General features: G+C 40.8%; 1 protein-coding gene across 5 annotated transcripts in view; it reads left to right on the forward strand.

Moving 5' to 3' along the window:
• Positions 1 to 25400, forward strand: part of ASTN1 (astrotactin 1) — a 441904-nt gene that overhangs the window by 406863 nt on the left and 9641 nt on the right. For all 5 annotated transcript variants that reach the window (XM_020984286.2, XM_020984291.2, XM_020984287.2 and 2 more), the window contains 5 exons: positions 4740 to 4873; positions 8233 to 8384; positions 9463 to 9598; positions 18474 to 18574; positions 22893 to 23076. In XM_020984286.2, coding sequence (XP_020839945.1) covers positions 4740 to 4873; positions 8233 to 8384; positions 9463 to 9598; positions 18474 to 18574; positions 22893 to 23076 — 707 coding nt within the window. The remainder of the gene's footprint in view (positions 1 to 4739; positions 4874 to 8232; positions 8385 to 9462; positions 9599 to 18473; positions 18575 to 22892; positions 23077 to 25400) is intronic.

A 25400-nucleotide genomic window follows, 5' to 3' on the forward strand; every position in this document is an offset into this window, starting at 1 on the left:
AGACTAAAGCTATTAGAATATTTTAGTTAATCTGAGAGCTTGATTTGCATGGGTTTGCATGTTTGCATATAAAATTTAATTAGTTCATTCATACCACCTACTGTAGTCCAATTGGATATTTAAGGCTCAGCACACCTGAAATTACACCATAAGTTTTTTAGCCCATAAGGTTTAGAGAGAGCGGGCAAGTAAGGAGAATAAAGGCAGAGCAGAAAGTGGGTGATCCCCATCCCTATCAGCTGTCAGTCATGAAATTAAATATCTGCATGACTCTGGGTGATGGGACTTGGACAGGTCAACTCAGCATCTTTCTTCATTCACATTGGGTCATTGGAATGGGAGTAGACCCAGTTTCCCTTAATAACTTCTGAACCCAGAACTGACTACTACACAGATTTGGGACTATGGCAGCTGTCCTCTAGAGTCAGGTTTTCATGCCAGCATCATTGTAACTTGTAAGATTCCCCATTTTATCACCCTTGGTCTCCAGAGAAGATCCTAATAGCCTCTTCTCTCTGCCATATATTATGACACCGAGTCACTTGGACTCAATCACTGTGTGTGATGACGTTCTTTGTACCTAAGAATCCAGGGAAAATCCAGTTCTGGTTCAGAGTTGGGAATCTAGGAAAATCTGGCAAAGGGTATTCCAACAAGGTCCCCATCTTCTTTCTATCCACCCCACTCCCACCTCCTCTTTGATTAATCTTTCTGAGAAGAGTAACTTCAAATCAAAGATTTAGAGCTGGAAGGGACCTTTGAGGGCATGGCATTCCTCATTTTGCAAATGAGGAATCTGAGATAAAGATGTAAATTGACTTGCCATAAGGCAACAGCTATTAGTAATTGTTTTAGGTGTGATCAAACCCAACTTATCCCTACTTCAGGCCCAGTAGTCTTATCCCCTGGCAGAATGTGGCACTACCAAGAGTGGCAAAATAAGGGACTGATAAATCTGATTCTCTGATATTAAAGGCAGTACCACTGACAAGGTATAGTCATGTGAGCCTTCCAGAGAGCATCAGGATATAAGAAAAGGTGGCAGAATGATCAATTATTTTCTTTTTTCCTTCCCATCCTCCCCACTTTTATTTTCAAAGAAAGAGAGATGTTGTGTGAGGCACCTTGTTATGTAGCTGACACTCAGACTTTTAGTCTAGCTTTACTGAAAAATGTGGAGGTGGAAGGGGTGTGTCCACCTGTTTTTGTTTCTTCAATCACTAATGTTCTTAAAAAATTACTTTATTCAATATTTGAACATGATCAGACTTCCTTTAATCAAAAAGTGAATCCATTTTCTTAAGTCCCTCCTACACTTACTCCCCAACCAAATCGGAACAAGACCCAGAGGAGTCTGCCCAGCCGCTGCTGCTGTAAGGGTTCAGGGGCTCCAGTTCTGTCCCTGCCCCTTCACAGACAGGGAGCACATGGCCCCAGGAACAGCCCTCCTTCACAGAATTTGAGCTTTAGGTGAAGTTTTAATGAATGGTACTAGAGGTGCTGCTTATAAAGAAAGGGACGAGGGGAGAGAGTAAACTGCCAATGCCTGCAGGCTCATCTGAAGGAGAGAGCTTGCGGTGAGCCTTCCCTTCCGGGTCAGCCTTAAGAAAGTAGCCAGTTTGTTTTAGGCTAGGCATCCATTTTCCTGAACCCCTTGCCAAACACAGAAGACCATCCTCCTCTTCTTTCCTCCTCCTCCTCCTTCACCTTTTTAAAACAAATAACAGGGGAGCTTCATGTGCACTTTTAATATTGTACTCTCCAAAGTCATATGGCGTAGATAGAGCTATATTCCTTTCCCCTGCTCTCCTCTTTTCTCTGCTCTTGCCTTCTCCCTCTCTCTCCAGTTTCTCCTGTTCTCTTTTCTTCCCTCCTTCCCTCCTTTCTCTCACTCTGTGTCTCTGTGTCTATGTCTCTATCTCTCTCTTTCTCTCTGTCAATCTCTTTCTCTTTCTCCATCTCTGTTTGCCTAATCTCTTTATGTCCTCTCCCCTATCTCCCTCCTTCTTCTATTCTCATCTCTCTGCACCTTTGTCTCTTCTTTCTCTCTGTTTCTCTTCTCTTCTCTTCTGTCTCTTCTGTATGTCTCCCATCTCTCCATCCTTTTCCCCTCTTGAACACAATGCTTTCCACTCGCCTACATTTTGTTTTCCTTTCTCCTGAGATGTAGGGGGAACAGGGAAAAATTTCAGGGAAACAAATATCATCATTAAATTGAAAAGACCCTTAGAGAAAATTTAGTTCAACTTGTACCTGCATAGGAATCCCCTCTCTTATCTTCCTGACAAGTGGTCCTCCTGCCTACATGCTTGGGACAACCCTTTATTTCACATTATTAGAAAGTTGTTGTTGGGATTTATTTGTGTGTGTGTGTGTGTGTGTGTGTGTGTGTGTGTGTGTGTGTGTGTGTGTTTTCCCCTTACATCAAAACAAAATGCACCTTTCTGCAATCTCCTCTTCCTGCTCCTTGGTGTGTCCACTGGAGCAAAGCAGGATGAGTCTAATCCCCAGGATAGCCCTTCACATACCTGAATATAGTGATCATGGCCCCCTGAGTCTTGTCTAGATAAACAGCCCTAGTTTGTTCAGTCAACCTTATTGTAGTATTGTCTCCAGTCCACTCAGTATCCTAGTGACCTAATAGGATGCCTTCCTGTATGTGAATATCCTTTTTAAAATGTGGTATACACAACCAGGTGTTATCTGATCAGAAAAGGGCATGGAGTGACTATTACCTCCTTGCTCTGGGCACAGTTTCACAGAGGGTGAAGTGGGACTATAATAATAATGATAATACTGTTAATGATAATAATAATAATAATAGCAAGCATTTATTTAGCACTCTAAAGTTTACAAACCACTTTCCATATATTGTCTCATTCGATCCTCACATTCCTGTGAGATAAGAGTTGTTATTATCCCTAATTTACAGGCAAGGAACTGAAGCCCAGGGAGGTTAAGTGACTTACCCAGTGTCACACATCTGGATAGTAGTTTAATTTGTCTTTCTAGCTCCATATCCAATATTCAATCCACTGCACCATCTAGATGCACTATTACCTTTTTCTCTCAATGCAACCTATGACAGCATTAGGATTTTTTAAACATATTTTTATTTATTTTGTTAAATTACATGTAAAAATTTATAATTACATGTAAAAATTGACATATTTTTAAAATTTTGAGTTCCAAATTCTCTCCCAAGTTACCCCTTGAGAAGTCAAGCAATATGATATCGATTATACATGTGAAGTCATGTAAAATATATTTCCATATTAGTTAGAGAACATTAGGTTTTATCAGCTACCATGTCACACTGTTGACTCGATAAAATAAAGTCCTAACCCTATATCTCCAGATCTTTTCTAAATTAGCTCCTTACAATGTCCCTCCCATTCTCTTTGTGACCTTGAGTAGGACATTGATTCAACCTCTCTGGGAACTGGTTTATTTATCTGCAACATGGGATCATTAGAATGATCTCAAAAGTGACTTCCACCCATCTAATTCTAAAATTCTAATGCTAAGCAGAAACAGATGAGGCCTGTCCTTCATTTCCCCTAACCAGAGCACATTCTTTCTTCAGGGCTCCCCTTAGAAGTAAAAGTAAGCAGAGGTAGTCCAGGTCCCAAGCTTTTTACTTATCAGGATTTATCTGACTCTCCTGCTACCTCCAAAGCTTTTCTTTCTCCCTTCCCTCTTTCCCCAACTCATTCCCTCTCCTACCTGGCAGCCAAAGATAGAGCACATAGAAAAATTTGAGGGAAGGGGGAAAAAACCAAGCTGGAAGTGTCCAGCACTCAAATAAACACCTTATGCTATTTTTCTACCTATATTTGTCCTGTCTTCTTTAGATGGGGAGACCTTACTGATCAATGACCACCTCTTTAGTCATGTGGACTCTTAACTCCCACCCCAGGGTTCCTTTTTTTTTTTTGACTACCCTCTTGCACGAGCTTCAAGGCAGACCAGGGTGCCTTGACAGCCCACTCAAATGACGGTATCTTTTTTTTACATTTCAAGTGCTTCTTATTTAGTTTGCTCCAGAGCAATTATATGTTTGATTATTCTGGTTCAAAAGTCATTGCAGGAAGTGAGAAGCATTAGAAGGAAAGGAGGAGGATAGTGGGAGAGGACAGTCAGAGAGAAAGTCTCAGACTTGCACCTCAGTCCATTGCGCTATCCCCCAGTGCCCGACACTGAGCCTGTCTCCCAGCAGTAGGCCATCCTCCCTGGCTCCCCCCTTGCATGCTTCCTCCCCAGAGGCAGCTGAATGCCTCTTGGGGTAGTCAGAACCTCACACTGCCCCTCACTTCATCAACATCTTCTGCTTTTCTTTTCTCTTCGTTGTGCTCTTTCTCCCTTAAGGTAGTCCAGCTAATGCACTACAGAGGTTAAATGAGAGGTCCCATATCACCCTTCACCCCCACCCTGAGAACAAAAAAGCATTCTAACAATGGACTTCTGGAGACCATGACTCTGTCTTCATTACCTAACCAAAATAATTGATTCTGTGGCTGGGATTTTAAGAAAGAGAGGAAGGCAGGACACTAGCTCCAGCACCTAGTACTGTACTGGGTACAATAGGGAAGGGATAGGGGTGCTCCTTAGCACCAGATGGAACCTTATTGGTATGCTTTCTCAGACTGCTTATGTAGGTTATTGCCTTGATAACCAAGGCTTGGGGCCTTCTCTTGCTGTCCTCATCCTGATGTCTCTCTCTTCCCCTCCTTTTTCAGTTGTTGCAGGAGGCCACCATGAGCTCACTCTGGTGTTCAGGAAGTGGAGATGTCATCGAGGATTGGTGTCGGTGTGACTCCAGTGCATTTGGGGCAGATGGGCTCCCCACTTGTGCTCCTCTTCCTCAGCCTGTGTAGGTTTCCTTTTTCCCTTTTGCACGGACATTCTGTCTTTGCATTCTTCCTATTAATGTGGTGCCCAGTCAGAGATCATAGCTACTTCCCCCCCACTGCCCCCAATCACAGATTTATCCACGAATGTACTTCTCCCTCAGCATCCACGCAGGCACCTCAGACAAGGCCCTGACTAGCCCTGTCCCTCTTCCCTCTTAGCCTAAAGGAAAATCAGGCCAATTTTGTGTGGCAATATTTTAAGTTAGTAGAAAGGATCATCAAGTGTCCAAAATACTAAGATTCATACAATAAACTCTTGAGGCAGATTTTAATCCTCTGCTACTAATAGCGTTTTAAAGTTTGCAAAATACTTTACATGTTATTGTCAAACACTTGACCTGTTGTCTTATTTAATCTTCATAGCAAAACTCAGAGGTAGGTACAATTAGTAGTATCCTCAGATTATAGATGGAGAAACTGAGGCTGAGAGATTAAGTAACTTGATCAAGGTCAGCATGTTATAAAGTATTTATTAAACACTCATTTTTTACTACATAGGATGCTAAGTGCTGGGAATACAAAACAAAAGTAGAAAGAAAGCTCCTGCCCTCAAGGAGCTTACATTCTAGTGCGGGAAGACAGCATGTACATGGAAGCTGAAAGGGAGGTGATGAGGAAGGTACCTGTCTTGGAATGAGACATGGCTGGCCTATGCAGCCTCTTTAAATGGAGGTGGTGGGAGGAGCCATCCAATGAGAAGAAGTTGCTACAGAGGTGGAAGGAGCTTTCAAAGTACAAGTCTAGGGCTAGAGTGAGCATTAGGATGAAGAGTTAGGGTGTGGTAGAGGAAGTCTAGAATGCATCCTGGAGAGAAATGTCGCTGGAGAAGGTTCCACAGCTAGTAAATTTCTGAGGCAAGATTTGAACTCAGATCTTTCTGACAGTAAGTCCAGAACCCAAAGGTTCTGGGCACTCTCATGCCTTTGAGTTTTGATAGCCCAGCTTTACCATTTAATACTTTGTAAGTAAACTGTACAGTGAAGATTTGGGGTTAGGTGACCATACGAGCTCTAAGGTCCCTTCCAATTCTGAATCTATGGATCTTACGCTATACTAGTATATAAAGATTTAAGAGCAAGCTGGGTGGACAGTAGTCCATAGCCTGGAATAAATATTACAAGCTCATTTTTCTTGTCAACTGTAATTATTTCTTTGAACTGTTTCTCTTCTTTATAATCATCATGGTCTCTTGGCTGTTAGAGCTTGAATTTCATATATGTCTAAATGGCGTGAAGTCCATTACTCCTAATTAGCAGCTTAGCCTCAGTCAGTTTTCAGGGAATTGCAGTTCTTATTTTCGGGGAATTGCTGTGCTCCAGGAATGAGATAGTTTTATATAATCCAAAAAAAAAGTTATTTTTTTACACATTTATTTATTTATACATGACTAATTCATGACTTAGGTAATAGTTGTCTTCAGATCATGGGACATTTGAAGCCAGCTTGATATTTAGCAATAAATATCCAATGTGTCATTCTTCCTTTTGACCCACCACCACGTATTGACATGCTTTCAGTTTTGAGTTTCCAAATAATGGAGAAAGCTAGTCCTGACCAGCTACATTACTTGAACTAGTCCTTTTGGAAACCAGTGCCATCTATGAAGTGGCCAGTCACAGTTATGGGTGCCATGGTGGGCCAGGATGATGATCATTGGTGGTAGATTGTAAGAACAATCTGAGGAACCAAGATGGAGGGAAATATCTCAAGGCCAGGAATGGAGGTTAGAAGGCAGATGTGTTCCCTCTGTACCTTAGGCAGTACCCAGGAGCAGGTGGTTAGGGTACAACAAAGAGTCTGCAAGTAAGTAATTTACAGCTACAGGGTATATGTAGAGGGTAGAGCAAGGCAGTAGGTTTAAACAATGTTGAAACCCAAGATCCGATATGGATTAATGGACACTCCATGTCCAACTTCAGAATGAGGAACACTGGTCTTACCTCCGTTCTGTACTGCTCATGGCACCCAAAAAAAGTTGATTAACCTCTCAGTGCCCTGGAAAAAAAAATCTCTATGACCATAATTTGCAGAACATTTCTAGATATATGTTAGTAGAGTGAATTGTATTACCAGAGGTTCCTTATAGTGATGAAATAATAATAATAGCTAATGTTTATATAGTACCTACTATGTGCTAAGCACTTTACTACTATTATTTCATTTGATCCTCACAACAACCCTAGGAGGTAGGTATTACCGTTATCCCAATTTTATAGTGGAGGAAAATGAGGCAAATTGAAGTTAAGTGACTTGCCCAGGGTCACATAGCTACTAAATATCTGAGGCCAAATTTAAACTTGGATTTTCTTGATTCCAGGCCCAGTATTCTATTCACTGTGCCGAGATTCCTAGGTTCAGACAAACAATTTAAGTCTAGATTTAGGATTTCATAGGTTTAGACAAACAATTTAAGTCTAGATTTAGGATTTCAGTGACATAGGAAGCTCTGTATCAGTGTAAATCTGCAGCTGTCCTGCCAACCTAAGATCTTAGAAAGTTGCCCAAGGGCACTGAGAAATTAAGTGACTTATCCAGGGTCCCATAGATGGTATTTGCCAGAGACAAAATTGAACCCAGGTCTTCCTGATTCTGGCTCTCTATCTACTACCCCATATCTTCACTATCTCACCACACACACACACACACACACACACACACACACACACACACACACACACACGCACACACACAAACACACACCCCTTTCCTGTCCTCATCATGGTTATTTTTGTCCTCATTCCTCACCTTACTACTATTACCTCATTTGATCGTCACAACAGCCCTAAGATGTAGTTGCTATTATTATTGAGGAAACCAAGGCAGATGGTGGGTAAGTGACTTTCCCAGAATCACACATCTAGAAAGCATCTGAGGCTGAATTTGAACTCAGGTCTTCTGGACTTCAAGCCCAGACTTCTATCCACTGAGCCAACTAATTGTCATATTATACAACCAGGGCAGCTAGGTGGTGCAGAGGATAAAGTGCTAGACCTGGAGTCAAGAAGACTTGAGTTCAAATCTGGCTGCAGACGCGTACTAGTTGTGTAACCTTGGGCACGTCACTTCATCTTGTTTGCCTCAGTTTTCTCATCTGTAAAGTGAGCTGAAGAAGGAAACGGCAAAGCACTCCAGTAGCTTTGCCCAAAAAAACCCCAAAAGAGGGGTTATGAAGAACTGGACATGACTGAAAAATGACTAAAGAACAATAATACACAATCACTGATCAACCCAAACACTGGCAGTGGGTTAGATGCAGGAGTAGTCAAGGCTCAGGGTTGGTACCAAACCCCATTTCATCTTCTTTCCTCTTCTCCCACAGACTCCGACTCTCCACGGTGCATGAGCCTAGCAGCACGCTGGTGGTACTGGAGTGGGAACACTCAGAGCCGCCAATAGGGGTACAGATTGTGGATTACCTCATCCGCCAGGAGAAGGTCACAGACAGGATGGACCATTCCAAAGTGGAGACTGGTGAGTGACCCTTCCCCTTTGAGAGCCAACCTTGCTCTGCGGTGATGGAACAATGGCTTGTCCTCAAACCTGTCTCCAACAAGGCTCTGCTTCAGGTCTCCTGCATGAGACACTCAAGGAGAAATCATTGGCCCTACCAGGGATCATCCATGTTGCCCATTTAAGAGCCGCTTAGTGGTAAACATCCAGCAAAAGCTGTTTTGATTTTGTTCTTCTCTCTGTTTATAAAAGAGGTGTCCATTTCATAGCCTCTAGGCATTCTCTCAGAGCCACATTTGAATAAACAACATTACAATAACTGGTTGCATGGCCCACAATTAGGAAACAATTCTCTACTAACCACTGCCATGATTACAGGGGGAAAAAAGGATTGCTTCACTAATAAGACGCCTCCAGGCAAAAGTCTGCCCAAACATATGAATTTTGCCTCATGTTTTGTTCTAAAGCAAACTCTGACTTTGCCTGATTTAGTTAGAGAGGAAAAGTTTCAAACTGATTTGGGGTGCTGCCATTGAAAGTACCCTGGGCCAATTTTTCCACACAGGGAGGAGGAGGGCAGTGTCAGTGGTGCTAATATGACTTGTGCATTTAAGGTGGGCACCCTCGGTGGGGGCATGTGCACACAGTGGGACCTTGTTATGGTTGTATGCTGCATAATCCAGTGGCCTCAAAATGGATTGTTCCATCTGTCACTTCTCAGCCTTTTGGCCCCGTGCATTGTCCAAGGCAGCCTTGGTGAGGACTAACCAATCTGTTGCCCTTGGTGTATCAAAGATGCTGGACAGCCCTGGTGAGTTCTTATGGGCAGTGATGGTTCACTGGGGCTCCTGTTCCTCACCCATGCTAAGGACTTCAAGGAGCTTACATAGAATGCTGATGAACCACTCGTCCTCCCAGCATGCTCTATATTTTGGGGGCTCAGGGAGTATTTCTCCAGTTGTACTGTCCATGGACTTAGGAGACTTGGGGAAGAGCGCGTCTAATGACAGATCTTCATGAAGGTTATCTTTCTTCCCCATTGTTTGCTCTTCCTTGATATCCCTCATGCATTTTACTTTTTTCTTTTCTTTCTGTGCAGAAACAGTGTTGAGTTTTGTTGATGACATTATCTCTGGAGCAAAGTCCCCATGTGCCATGCCGTCTCAGGTGCCAGACAAACAGTTCAGCACCATCTCTCTGATTATTCGTTGTCTGGAACCCGATACCACCTATATGTGAGTAATACTTCAACTCGTGGAGGCACACAGTCCATGGTGGAAAGAATATTGGATTTGTAATCAGTGAGCTGGGGTTCAGGCCCCACCTTTACCGTTCTATTCAGCTTTGACCTTGGGTGATTCCCTTGTTTTCTCTCAACCTAATTTTCTTCAACTGTAAATGAAAAGATTAGACAAGATGACTTCTGAATTCCTTTATAGCTCTAAATCCCTGGTCCTATTACTGGTGATTCTTAAATGTGTGAGTACCATGGTTTCCAGATGGCTCTTGCTATCTACTTTTCTCTCTTCAAGTTCACAGTGAAATATATTGAGTCTTCCTAGTGTTGTCAGTGTGTCTTCAGAAAGACAGTGAACCTCCCAATTATGAACTGTTCTCTCTCCCACCCTACCCCACCCTGAAGGGTCTAGAGATATTTTTAAACTCCTCATTGGATCAAAATACATGGCATCATGCAAATAACACTGGGTTAAGTCAGAACTCTTGGAAGTGAGTCCTGGCTCTAAGACTCCCTAATTATGTGGCATTTAACCTACCTGAGCCCCAGTTTCCTTGTTTGTAAAATGAGTACAACAATACTTGAACTACTTACCTCATTGGTGGAATGGAGTGTTTTGTGAATCTTAAGATTCTAGATAAATGTGAATTACCGATGATTATTGTAAAGCCCCAAAAAAGGGACAGACCATAATAGAGTCTGAGGAATGAGGGAAATGTTGTTGGGTTCAGGCACAGTGCCCAGAGATGCAGTGCTGAGACTTCATGTCCTCACCAAGTATGAAAATCACTTAACAGTTTATAGATTAGCTCATAAGAAGAGAATCACAATAGCCAGAAGAAGTCATTTCCATTTCAACAACCACAAAGCTCAAAGATGTGGGGTGGGTGGAGGCCAAGGGGCAGAAGAAGAGTTATGACCTGCAAGATAGGATCTAGGAAATCTTGAAGATTCAAAGAAACTAACAGCCTGGGAAAAGGCTAGATGCTGCAACTACGTAGATATCCCAAAAGAAAATAAACCACTGTTATGAACAAGTTGTGTGGCACTCTAAGAATGGCATGTAAACTGAACATGATAACATACCAAAGAAAAGGCAATTTCCCCTTTAAGGATGTCCAAATGGAATCATCCTCTGCGTGACTGTAAGGCTAATTAGCAAGGTCACTTCTGCTTAGCCAGAATAGGCTTACAATTTGTAATATTGTGAAGTTGAATACCATTCATCATGAGGGATGTCCATAATAAAGAACAGACTTTGGCTTTGTTTTGTTTGTTTTGTTTGTTTTGTTTTCTCTTTGTGGTATAGCCTGCCTTGTATCTGTAGTATCGAAAACAGCATGGGCCTTAACATAGTTCAGTATACATGGTGTAGTAGGAGTAGGAGCAGTGACAGTAATAATGATTATAATAATAACTAGCATTCATATTGTGCTTTAAGGTTTGCAAAATACTTTAGCAGGTCAACCAATTTGATACTCACAACAATCCTGCAAGATAGGTTCCATTATTATGCCCATCTTACAATGTGGAAACTGAAGCGCAGAGAGGTTAAGTGAGTTGTCCAGGTTCACATAGTGTCTGAGTCAGAATTTGAACTCAGGTCTTCTCGACTGAAAGTCATGAATTCTGTTCACTGTGCCATCTAGCTGGCTAATAATATGATAATGGTATATCAAAGTCATATGAGAATCAGATGGGGCACATGTCATCCCTGCTGTCCTTTCTGATGCTGGAGCTGTATGGAAGATACTTTTGTTGAGTCTACAAAAGATGAGCTTATTCATTAATATGTTTATTCAATAACAAAAAGCAGTCATTTTCTTCATCTCTGTAATAATCCATGAAGGTCTGATAGTAGGATAGTGACTTGACTCCAGACTGCTTCTCTCTGAATACCCTCAAAAAAGGTGAGAATAAGATAGTAATGATGATAACAAAAAAGTTGGCATTTGTACATTTCTTTAAAGTTCACCAAGTACTTTAAATATTTCTCATTTCAGCCTCACTATAGTCCTGTCAGTCAAGGGCTGTAGATATTATTATCCCAGTTTTACAGATGAGAAAACAACATCAGAAAAGCTGAATGATTTGTCTGTGGCCTTTCCTCTAATAAGTGTGAGAAATTAGATTTGAATCCAGGTCTTCTTAATGCCAAGCCAGTATTCCAACCACCACACCATACTGCCTCAGTCATAGGATCCCAGGTCGTAAACTGGAAGGGTCTTGGCAGGTAACTAATCCAACTCTTTTACTTTCTAGATGAGGAAGCTGAGGTTCACAATGCATTAATAAATTAGAGATCAGTAATTAACGTAACTGTGTTGTCACCGATGACTATCAATTTGAATTGTCTACTGTGGAAAAGAAAGCAAAGATAGGGTTTCTTTTTGAGGTTCCTGACTCCAGATGACAGCCGCCCCTGTCAGGTTGACTTAACTTGAACTGACTCAGCTTCTAGACCGCCTAATTAAGTAGCCGTACCTGGGTGCTTTTAGAAGACAGAACCACCACCCTCCCAGCTGCCACAGTTCATGGAAGTGTTGGTCAGCGAGCTTCTTGTATAAACAGACAACATCTGTGAGAAAAACCTTGCAACAATAATATGGTATGAGGGTTAATACAGTGAATGCAACCTCATTCCATTGGATGGCACCAATGCCTATCCCAGGAGGGTGGGACAATAGGGATTATTCTCTCCATCTGAGTGCAGATATTCCTTTGGTGATAAGAGAATAATTGATACTTTCCTACTTCCATTTCCAAAATACTAGAAAGGGCACTGGATAAAGAACTGGTAGGCTTAAGTCCTGCACTACTGGTCACTAACCAGCTATATTAAACAAATGGTTTAATTTTTTTGTCTTAGATTCTCAATCCTAAAAAATGAGGATCAAACATTGTGTCTTCCTTCACATTCCAGCTAAAGTTCCACCTTCTACAAGAAGCCTTTCCTAATTAATAATAGTACCTAACAACTGTTGATTACCTCCAGTTTATCCAGTGTAGGCCTCATTTGTAGATTGTTAACGTGTTGTCTCCCCACTGGACTGTGAGCTCCCTGAGAATACGACTTTTGTCTTTCTTTTTACCCCAGCTCTAAACACAGTGTTTGCTACATAGGCATTTATCCGTATTAACTGATTGACTGACGCTGATAGAATCACATAGCTGGAAGGCACATTCAGGCATTAAACAACCGATGTCCCATGAGGCTAAATAAGTTTACTCAAGTCACAGAGTCACCCAATGGGGAAGCCAGAAGTAGAACTCAGGCATCCTGATTCCCACTCTGCACTGTACCATGTGGCCTATCCTTAAGTACCCAGAGATGCCTTTCTCAACAGCCTGACTGCTTACCCCAGAAGAGCCATCATAAAGAGGGATTAGACTAGTTCAGCTTGTCCCTGCACAGGATGGCTGGAAGTTGCCAAGAGGCAAATTTAGGCCTTCAATCAGGAAAATTTTCCTAGAAATTAGAGCTGCCCATAACCACGAAGAACTGTCACAACAGGTAGTGAGTTTTCCCTCATTTAAGATTTTACGTAAAGAGGTAAATTGCTACTTAACTAGGGACCATGAGCTTAATTTTTTTTAATAATTGTGTTTCCTTTTAATTGGTTTCATTTGTAATTCCAAACATTTTATTTTATGCATGCAAAACCAGTATTCTAAGAAGGGATCCAGAGACTTCACCAGACTGCCAAAGGGGTCCATGACACAAAAGTGGTTAGGAATCTCTTTAGGAAATTGTTCCAGGTTGGAATGGACCAGATGGCCTCCGAGATCCCTTCCAACTACAGGATTCTGGGGACTTTCTGAATTCAGAGAATAGTGAGTCAGATAGAAGGGATTAGCTCAGATTGCCAAGCCTGAAGGGAGAAGATGCATGAAAGGAGGAGGTAAGGGCAGCTAATTCATGAGAATAAGCAGGGGACTACTCCATGCTCATCAGATTCCAGGCTGTTAAGCCACTAAGAGGCCTCTGAGTCAGATCCAACTCTCTGCTCGCATGCTCACATGCCCCCAATAAGTGGGGTTATTAGCATACCAACTGAGGTCTAAACAAACAGACAGGGAAGCCATGTTTGTAAAAAGTACAGACCTTTAAAAAGACCATAAATGTGATTATCCGTTAGCTTACTGGACAAGGTGCATGACTTCTCTTTAGTTTAGAAGAGCATAGATAGTTGTTTTGCTGCCCAATAAATGTTAAATAATAATAATATGAACAATAATGATGATGATGATGATGATATACAAGGAGAGCACATTTATGTACTGGTTGGACACACAATTGCCATTTTAAAATGTGTTATGCCCTACTTGATCCCTATAGCCAAGCTAATCTCCCAGAATTTCAGTTCATTAAGCAACCTGAAAGTGTCTTGCCCTGTTGGAGAAAGCAGGGGTAACTTCATTACCAGCTCTGACCCTTTGCCCAAGCTTATATGATGCTCATTCCCATTTGGAAAGAGAGGAGCCTGAGAACCTCTACCTTGTCCCCAACTTGCCCCCATATGGTAGTGTAGAGATTAATCAGCAGGTGATTTATGGTATTTTGCAAAGCTATTAGTGATGCAGAAAAATGTAGATATCTGTACATATACATATAACACATTGCAGGCTATCTCCAAGCTCTCTTTGCAGACTCATGTTCCATTATTTCCCATCTTGCATTCTAAGTTCCAGCCAAACTGGTCTGTTTGATCTAACCTATACAACTTAATATTCTGTCTCCCAGCCCATGGCCTTTAAACAGACTGTCTTGCATATCTGGGATCCTGTCTCTTCTCTTCTGTTTGGAATCCGTAGCTCCCTTCAAGGAGGCTCCCATTTTTTTCGTGCTGCTCCCTCCCCAATGAAATGACTTTGGATTGACAGTACATATATACACATATCAACTGTATATATGTATATACCCATGTATACAGATACAAATATGTGTATACACACACATATATATATATTGCATTTACTTATATGTTTACTTGTTTACATCCCCCAATAGAATATAAATGTAAATTCATTGAGACCAGGGACTGTTTTCATTTTGTCTTTGTATCCCAAGCTCCTAGCACATAATAATAACTGATAAATAACTGTTAAATTGAATCGAATTACATTCACTAGTCAGAGGCTCCGATATGAGAACCAGACTGAGAGATTAACTGAGGAAAGCTTTCCAAGAGTTTACATGGGACAATGAACATAAGTAAGAGGATAAGCCTTCAACACACTCACAGAAGCCCTCACAAAGTTTGCAAAAGAGGATGAAAGATAACTGCGTTGATTCTTCCCTTTTTTTGCACCTCTCTGGCACCTTTATCCATTTAGATTTGCTGTTGATAAATTGGATCATTCATCCATTTCATTTTGGGGGTATTTATAATAGACAAAATAACGTTCACTCAAAGTCATTCTTAAAACAACATTGCTGTTACTGTACACAATGTTCTCTTGGTTCTGCTCATTTCACTCTTCGTTATTTTGTGCAAATCTTTCCATGCTTTTTTTATTTTTTAAATCATTGAGCTCATCATTTCTTATAGCACAGTAGTATTTCATTACAATCATATACCACAACTTGTTCAACCATTCTCCAATTGAAAGGCATCTCTGCAATTTCCAGTTCTTTGCCACCACAAAGAGAGCTGCTATAAACATTTTAGAACATATAGATTCTTTTCCTTTTCCCCTAATAATCTTTGGAAAAAGACAAAGTAATGGTATTGCTGGGTCAAAGGGTATAGTAGTTTAATAACTCTTTGGGCATAATTCCAGATTGCTTTCCAAAATGGTTGGATCAGTTCACAATTCCACCAACAATGAATTAGTGTCTCAATTTTCCCACATCTTCTCCAACATAACACTTTCTCGTGCTATTATTTTAGCCAATCTGGTAACTGTAAGATGATATTTCAATATTCATTTTATAAACATTTATTAAGTCTCTACTATATGCCAGGCACTGTACTAAGTGTTAGGGATTGAAAGACAAAATGCTTCAAAGAATCATCAATTTTCAGAGTTAGAAGGAACTTCAGTATCCATCCAGTCCAATCCATTCACCAAAGGACACCTCAATTTAACATATTCGAGAAATAATCATCCAGCTTCCACTGGAAGACCCCGATGAAGGGGCAACCCTCCACCTGAGTCAGCCCACTTTACTTTTGAACAGCTCTGATTGTTAGGAATTTCTATTTTTTTGTTTGGTTGTTTCATTGGTTGGTTAGTTTTTGTTCAGGCCAAAAAGCCAACATTGCACCTCTACAACTTTCGCCCATTACTTCTGGTTTTACCCTCCATGGCCAAATAGATCCAGGCTAATCTCTTTTCCATGCGACAGTCCTTCGGATTTTTGAACAGCACTAACATAGCCCCCTTGTGTCTTCTCTTCTCAAGGATAATTGTAGGCAACAGATCCTCCAGTGACATAGACATAAGGCCCTCCACCATCCTGGTGGCTTTCCTTTGAATATTCTTCAACTTTTCCATGTCCTTCTAAAACTATGGTTCCCAGAATTGAGTATGAGATTGAAGATAAGATTTATAAGGGTATAAGAGAAAGTACAAAGAGAATATCAGTGTCCTGTTGCTGGAAACTATGCCTTTTAACATAGTCCAAGATTGAATTAACTTTTGTTTGACTACCACATCCTACATAATTCATACTAAGCCTGAAGTCCAAGAAAACCTCAAGATATATTGCCCCACAACAGGCTCTACCCATCCTTCGCCACCTCCTGGTTTTGTAATTGTGAAGTTGATTTTTTGTACCTAAGTGCAAGACTTTACATTTATCTCTATTGATTAGATTAATTCCAGTACTCTAAACTGACAAGATCTTTTTGGATCAAGACTTTGTTATCCAGTATTTTACTTATCTCTTCCAACTTTAAGGATCTTACTTTAAGAATTCTGCTGGCAGGTAGGCATCTAGGTGGTGCAGTGGATAGATTGCTAGGTCTGGACTCAGGAAAACCTGAATTCAGATATGGCCTCAGACACTAGCTGTGTGACCTTGGCAAGTCACTTAACTTTTGTCGCCATTTCCTCATCTGTAAAATGGAACTAATAATAGTATTTACCTCCCAAGATTGTTGCCAGGATCATATCAGATAATAATTATAGAATGCTTAGCAAAATGCTTGCCACAAAGTAAACAATAAAGTCTAGCTATTATTATTATCATTAATGCATTACCATCCCCAGGTGTTAAAAGTTGTTGTTTATAGGGTCAGTATGAAATGACATTGAAGTAGCACCCAGGAAGGCCTACTGCCAATTCAGGATATGTTGACTCTACTTGTACAATCCACCTTACTGAAACGTTGGGGGGAAACAGAGGAAATAATTTTTGCAAAGTGATTAGGAAATCTTAGAGCACCCTCCAAAGTGATTCATTATTAGTATTATTTTAAGAGAACAGAAGCTACTGTTTGTAGATAACAACATAAAATTTTACAAAGCGCTTTCTCAACAACCTTTTGAGGGAGATCAGAAGAGCATCAGTTTTGAGCTGTAAGGGACTTTAGAAATCACTGAGACCAACTCTCATTTTTGTTGTTGTTCAGCCATTTTTCAATCACATCAGCTTCTTCATGACCCTATTTTGGGTTTGCTTGGCAAAGATACCAGAGAGTGGTTTGCCATTTCCTTCTCCAGCCCTTTTTACAGATGAGGAAACTGAGGCAAACAGAGCTAAGTGACTCGCCCAGAGTCACACAGCTAGTAAGAGTCAGAGGCCAGATTTGAATTTAGGTCTTCCTGACTCCAGGCTGAAAAAAAAAACAAACTGAAGCCCAGTGATTAAGTGACTTTCCCAGGGACACACAGATAATAAGTATGAGAAGTGGGGTTGAACCATGGTCTTTCAGACTGCGAGTCCTACACAGGATCCACCCTTCCAGACAAGTAAGTTGAAATTCTGCTTCTGGTATGAGCATGCTGTATGACCGTGGGCAACTCACTCAACCTCTCTGAGTCTCAGTTTGGTGGAGGGCATCCTGGTATAAGAGCAGTTAATCATAAACAGCGTTGATGTGAAAGAGGTCAGTGTCAAACAGATGCAAACTCTGTGAGAATGTTTTTTTCTTCTTCTCCAGTTTTTCCAGCTTACTAGCTGCATGTTGGTAGGAAAGTCGCTTAACTTCTCTGAGCCTCAGTTTTCTAATCAGTAAGATGAGGATAAGAATACATCCACCACGTACGTTGTAAGTCTATTGAAAATATCATATGAGATGCTATATAGGAAAGCACTGAAGCATACAAAATATTGTACGAATATCAGGTAGTTTTTTATTACTTTGCCCTGAGTAAGATGCTCTTTTAGCCTTCTGATAAATTGAAGAGCTTCCAAACAAAGTCGTCCAGGATGACCAAAGGAACATGTCATCATAGGATGATAGCTATCTGCTATTGGAATGGGCTCTTTTGAGAAATGATGGGTTTCCCATTTCTGGAGGCCTCAAAGCAAAAACTGGATGACCACTTGGGTAAATCGCAAAGAAGATTCTTGTGTAGTGATGGATGTTGAATTAAGATGGTCTCTGAGTTGCCTTCTAACTTTGCGGTTCTATATAAAAGGGTAAATTGAATGCTTACCAAATGGTAGACAAAAGACAGCAAATATGAAAGAATTCAGCATTGCTATTACACCTCAGAATGGTTATGGGTGACTGAACAACAGAATTTCTTGCTCGCTTCGCATCATAATGGTGCAGGTAGTATCTCAGACTCTTAAATCTCAAAGTAGTCTCTTTTGGGTAAGGCACAGCCTTGAAACTGCACTCTAGAGCTATCTCTCAGGTGGCTTTCTATTAGAAATTGTGATGACGATATTGGTATCTTCCCACACTCCCTGTCAGGTTTACCTTGTGGGGAGTGGACAACACAGGGCGACGTTCCAGACCAAGTGATGTGATAGTGAAGACCCCCTGCCCGGTGGTAGATGACGTGAAAGCCCAAGGTAAGAAAGCCAGGTTTTGACAAAGAATGTTGTGGTTAGAGAGCCCTCCCCTTTGCTAAGAACACCAAAGATGCCCAGTCCTTACATATTAGAAGGAATGTCTTCTATTACCTCCTCTTCTTATAATCCTTGGATTCCTTCAAAGGTTAGCTTAATAAGCACTTTCTTCCATGAAAGCTTTCCCAATTCCCTCACTTTCTAGTGTTTTCCCTCCAAAAATTATCTGGTATTTATTTTTATATGTTTGCATATATTTAAATAGGTAAATATTATCTCCACTCAATAGAATTTTGGGGTGGGGTAGGCTATTTCTTTTCTTTCTTTGTATCTCCAGTGCCTAGTGCAGTACCTGGTACATAGCAAGTACTTATAATTGCTTATTGATCAAATGAGTCTGGAAGGAAAGTATTAGACAGTATTAGAATATTAGAATTACATTAGAATTACCTTCTCACATTGAAATGAGAAGGTATTTGGAGGCTAGTTCAAAAAGTAGGAATTTTCTCTTCACCATGGAGCCTCCCCACTAGGGCTGACACTTTCTGAAGAAAGTGGTGAAAGAGGCAAACTTTGCCTTTAGCAGATCTTATTTTCTTGAAACCACTGTTCCCATCCTCCCCAGAGGAAGCATCCAGGGCCCTCCTGCTTGACTCCACCACTGTGGCTTCCCAAGGAGTGCTAAACTGACAGGGTAGTACCCCATGATCTGAGACTTGCCAGACTTTTGGGGTGTCCTGTTCCATCAGAGGTCAGCTAGGTTCTGATCATTTACTCAACCCCACAAGGGAAGAGCCCTCAATTCAGTTAGAGAGATGTGCCCTCTCCCTCTTCACTGATGGGCATTGCCGCAGTCAAACTGACAGGTGCTAAGGACCTTAGCTTTAAAAGACCAAATCTCTACCACATCTGGGGCCATCTCCAGTCGTCCTGATCTTTATCTTGTCACTGGATCCAGACGGCTCCAGAGGTGAAAGTGAGGCTGGTAACTCTGCACAGCCCTCCCTCACTTAAATCCAATTCACTTGCATGTCATGGCGTCATCTCCATGATGTCATGGTCCTCTTTGAGAATGAAGGATGAACAACAACAACAATAATCACCAGCTTCTAAGGGACTTACTGTAGAATGTAACAACTGTAGACTTACCTGCTGACTTAGGACTGCCCTGGTTGAGCCAACCCTCTTCCCAACAGGAGAAAGTACTCTGCTGCTGAGGAGTCAAGTTATCCTACTTCTGGTGAGCCTCATCTTCTTGATAAATCAGTCAGTTAACATTTATTTAGTACTTACTAGGGGACAGAAAGTGTGCTAAGTACCAGACCTATACATCCTTATCACCTTTTTTTTTTCTCCTAAGGAAAATCCTCTTGATGTAATATGAGAGCTAATGCCTTTCTTTAGATGTACAGTCTATAGTTATTCAGACAATGCTAGCGGATGGCAAAGCCCAGGTTTTCTCTTCTACTATCATAACTCTACCCCTGATACTCTGTGGCTCTAACTCTTGATCAGTCCCAGAACTCCTTTATTTTATCTAAAAACTTGGCATTTTCGGGAACCCTTTGCTCTTCTTTATAGGGATCTCAGTCCAAGACTCATTATTACCCAGTATCTCCTTCTCAACATCCAGGAGCCTGGGTCTCAGAATTCCTCAGATCTGTACTATTACACTCCTACTGAAAACTCCCATGTTCAGTCAAAGAAAAACATTTAGCTAAATGAGATAATTTAAGTACAGTGCTTTGCCAACTTTAAGACACTATTGCAATGTGTCCATTGTCCCAGTGTATATATAATCTGAAATATAGCAGAGTGGACTGAGGCTTCCTTTAAACTATGTGGATTGAGGCTAATTATATTCTGCTGCAGAGTGCTGGGCCTGAAGTCAGGAAGAATCATCTTCCTGAGTTCAAATTCAGCCTTTTAGGTGGACTTACTGCCTGTGTGACTCTGGGCAAGTTACTTAACCCTGTTGGCCTCAGTTTCCTCATCTGTAAAATGAGCTGGAGAAGGAAATGACAAACTGCTCCAGGAACTTTGCCAAGAAAACTCAAATAGGGTTACAAAGAGGTAAACATGACTCAAAAAAACTGAACAACAACAACAAATATTGTACTATGAGGGTATTTCGACTTTAAAGATTGCGGTCCATAGAGTTGCAGGCAAACACTAGGCTTCCAATGGTACTTTCACCTAGTTATAGAAACCTTTTCCCTTAGACATCATTCCTAGGACCTAAATAAACTACAGGGCCACATAGAGTCCTAAGAGGTTTTTGGTCTACATAGGAGAGGCACTGTTATGTGAACAGCCATCATTGAGCTGAACAATTCAGTATTGGGTTAGAGTTAGAATTGTTAGAAAGTTGGAAAACCCTCTTGGATAAAGCCTATGTTTTTAACCTGAATTCTATATAACTGGCAATATTGTCAGATAACCCCCCTGCCTCCTATGAACATGTGATGCTTTTCATTCAAGTCCATTCAACTGATTCAGTGAGAAGGGTACTAGAAGATGACCTGTCACATGACCTGAATTTGAAACCTGACCTTATCACTTACCGTCAGTGTGACCTTGGGCTACACTCAATCTCTATGGGCTTCAATTTCTCATCTGCAAAATGAGAGCTTTGGACTAGGTGACCTCAGAGGTCCCTTTTGACACTAAATCTGTGATCCTGTGAAGTCAGATCAACAAGCATTCATTAAGCACTGACAGCATACCAGGCATTGTTCTTAGCCCTGTTCATAACGATGGCAGAAATGAAATCCTTGTTCTCTTGCAGCTTATATTCTGTTGGTTGTTATGACAGGGAGAGATAAGTGAATACAAAAAAAAATATACAAAGTGATTGAATGGGTGTAGGGGTAGAAGAGAGGGCATTGGGAAAGACTTCACATGGGAGATGATGTTTGAGGGGATCCCTGAAGCAAGCCATGAGGCAAAAATGAGAAGGGAATTCATTCTAGGCATGTTGACATCATCCATGAAGTCACAGACATGGGAGATGGAATATCATGTATGAATATCATGTAGGTCAGTGTGGCTGAATGTAGGAGAGGGCAAAATTTAACAATGGATGTAGGTTGTACAAGGCTTTACATGCCAAGCAGAGAAGTGTGTACTTTTTTCTGAAGGCAGTAGGGAGATAGTGAAGTTTTTTGAGAAGGGGAGTGACATGGTCAGGCCCATACTCTATAAGAATATCAATTTATGCTACCCGGTGCAGGAGTCTTTCTTGGTCCCTCCCTCAGCTGCTAGTGCCTTCCTCTCAAAAATTACCTCCTATCTACTCTGTATGTATTTTGTATGTATACACATTTTATTTTAAGCACCTGATTTTCTCCAGTTAGAATGTGAACTCTGAAAAGACAGTTTCTGTCTTTATGACCCTTAGCATAGTACCTGACACAGTTACCTTGCTTAGTAAATGTGGTGATTAATTAATAGTTGTATGGAGTATGTATTAGAGAAGACACTAGTGGGAAGACCTGTTAGGAGTTATAGTGATAGTTCAGGCTCAAGGTAATAAGAACTTGATGGAAGAGAAATTGTAAAAGTAGAAATGACAGCGTTTGGCAGGAGTGAAGAGTTGAGGATGTAAGGATGGCTCTTAGCTTGAAAAGTTGGGTGAATAGAAGGATGACAGCACCTTCCACAAAGAAAGGGAAGTTTAGAATATAGGTGAATTTCAGGTAAAAGATGATGTGGATATGGTTGTCAGCTAGGACTCATTGGTTGTCCATTGTAGGTGATGCCATTTTTCCCTGCCCATGGGTTAAAACAGAAATCAAATGGGCATGAAAGTGACCTGGGACCTGGCATGCCTGGACAATTTTTTTTTTTTAATTGAAAGGCAACTTCTGTGTAAGAGAAAAAGCTAATTGGATAGAGTGCTGGACCTGGAGTCTAGAAGACCTAAATCACCAGACTGGTACTCTGTGTATCTCTGAGGCAGAAGTAGGTATGTTATCCCACAATAGAATTTAAGTTCTTTCTGGGAAAGGGTAATCTTTTATTTTTGTCTCTAATACCTAGCATGGTGCCTTTCACTTAATAACATAGGTAATTAAATAAATATCTGTTGAATTAGGTTGAATTGAACTGAACTTGAACCAGATGATTGCTCACACACCCACACACACCCACACCCACACACACACACACACACGTATGTATGCATATAGGTATATATATATATATATATATATATATATATATATATATATATGTATTATGTTACGTGCAATCATTATCTATATATGTACATCTCTTTATATAGTCATTGCCTTCTCTTTTTTTCCTCCTTTCCTCTCAGAAATAGCAGACAAGATCTACAATCTCTTCAATGGCTATACCAGTGGGAAAGAACAACAGACTGCGTATAACACCCTCTTGGACCTTGGCTCTCCCAGCCTCCACCGAGTCCTCTATCATTATAACCAGCATTATGAGAGTTTTGGCGAGTTCACTTGGAGATGTGAGGATGAATTAGGCCCCAGGTAATCGGCAAATTGTATTGTCTGCTTTAAATCTCTGAGTTCCCCTCAAGTTTAATGACCACAGCAAGCTGTAGATAATCTAGTCATGAATTTTCACCTTTCTGAACTTTCCTGGGTGAGCTTGGTTGCTCAGAAGAGAGACTCCTCAGCTTTTACACTACTCTGTCAACCTTAGTTCTGTTTTAACATGATTTGATTAGTCCAGTCTAACACACACTCCCTAAGCTCCCAGAATACCTGTGCCCTGAGCCTGGAGGATGTTCCTCTAGCTGAGCCCTAAAAGATGTTTTAGGTGGTGGCATTTCAAATGGTGAAAGCAGCTGAGCTAAAACATTTATTTCCTGGAAGGGATTTAGGAAGATTGGAACAGAAGATTCAACAAATAGCTCTTCTTTGATGCCCTAAGGAAAACAAGGGCTTCAGAGAGTCTGAAAACATATTTCATGCATTATGACATAGATATATAGAGTACACATGTATTTTTAATGAATTTGTTACATCCCTTTACCAGCATTGCACAAGGCCAGTAGACATATTAGTTTTAGAGTCTAGAGTTCCTCTTATTCACTCCCTTGCAACAAAACAAAATGCCACAGAAGTTATCCATTTTATTTTATCGTGTTTGCCTTCCTCTAACCAAGATCAAACGAAATCTAGTAGTTTGAACATCTGTCATGTTCCAGAGGGACAAGGGCCCATGACATTCCTTTTTCCTAGTTTCTCATTTGTTATAGAAAGAAGGGAGGTTTTGGCTTTTGTTTTGTTTCTTTTGTTTTATAAAAGTATTCTTATCTTCCTGAAATAAAATTATTTTCTCTGCTTGGCAGACTCTTGTCTCAGAAATCATAGCCTATATTTCTAGAAATGACTTCCCAGAACTTCATTTCATCATGAAAATTGTTAACATTCTGAATGTCCTTAATGTCCTCAGAATTTGGAAAAAAAATGCAACAAACATGTTGGCTTTGTGACCTGAGGCATTCCTTGAAAGAACAGATTTTTTTGCCTTTTTTCGAGATTGTAGGGAGGCCAGGACTTAAGGGAAAATAAGGTATCAGTCTGTGATAAAAGAACACTGGATTGTTAGCCTAATTGCAGTTTCAATATGGTCAAGTACAGACCTACATTAATTACTTTTGGAAAACAGTTAAGAGTTCAAAAGAACAAGATCAAGGAAGATGCCATCAATTTCCTTCTTTGAGGAAATAAATGAACATCTTCCCTTCTCTAGCATTTGAAAATGGTATAGAAACCCACCCTTCTGGCTTCTTCCTCCCAATAAGTCATTGGTGATGAAGGGAAATATGTTAGTAGAAGTTTAAGGGGTCCACCAAAGTCCTTGCTGATGACGAATCGGAAACTTGACATCCCCTTGGCCAGTCAGCTCATCCAAGCCACAAAGGACAATAGGTAAAGGAGAAATGGTTTATGGGTGATGGTATTTAGGCAGAAGACAGAGTGCTTGTTTGATTTTCTCTTGACCCAACTTTGAAAGCTGAGATGACTGTTACTGCCCCTCATCTGACCCCACACTACTCTCTCAGCCCAGAAATTACTCTTGCTGCATGACACCTTTACTCCCACAGCATCTCTGTGGCTTCCTATTGCAGTATCTTTGGAATGCAGTGACATCACCCTCAGTGACATTGGTTGCCATGGGGGGAAAAACAGACTGGGCAAAAACAATCAAAGCTGAAGAACAAGAATTTTTCCTCTTAAGGGTGAATGTTGAGTCATACTAGCAAGAGAGCTGACCTCCAGGTGAATAAGAGGCATTTCTTTGCTATATGTAGGGGCCATTTATCATTCTCTCAGAGAATGAGACTTTTTCACCTCTGAAAACTATCCCTAAATGGATGAGATGGTCTTGGAGGTTGTCATTTTTCAAGGTGACCAGGCAGAGGTCCATCTGGGCCATTTCTGAGGCCTCTTAGTAAAGGAATCATGCAAGATATTAGTTTGAAAAGACTTCAAGTCCAACCTCTAAGTAAATCATAGAGCCTTACCAGAAGGTAGTCATCTACCAGAATCACATGAATTCAGAAATGGAAGGGAACTCAAAGGGCATCTAGTCCAGCATGTAACCAGAATTTCCTCCAGATTAGACATGAGAAAGAAGCAATCAACCTGGGGAAATGAAGGGAAGCTTCTGCTGCTTGAGGCAATTTACTAAATTTTTGGATAGTTCTAATTATAAAAAAGATTTTTTTTATCCCCTATATCAAATCTAAATTTATTTCTTTACAACTTCTACTTATTACTCCTATTTTTGCCCTGTGAAACCAAGCAGGACATATTAATCAATCTTCCATGTGTATTCCCTT

Source organism: Phascolarctos cinereus, unplaced genomic scaffold (assembly GCF_003287225.1).
Source record: "Phascolarctos cinereus isolate Bilbo 61053 unplaced genomic scaffold, phaCin_HiC Scaffold_5;HRSCAF=322, whole genome shotgun sequence".
Lineage (NCBI taxonomy): Eukaryota > Metazoa > Chordata > Mammalia > Diprotodontia > Phascolarctidae > Phascolarctos > Phascolarctos cinereus.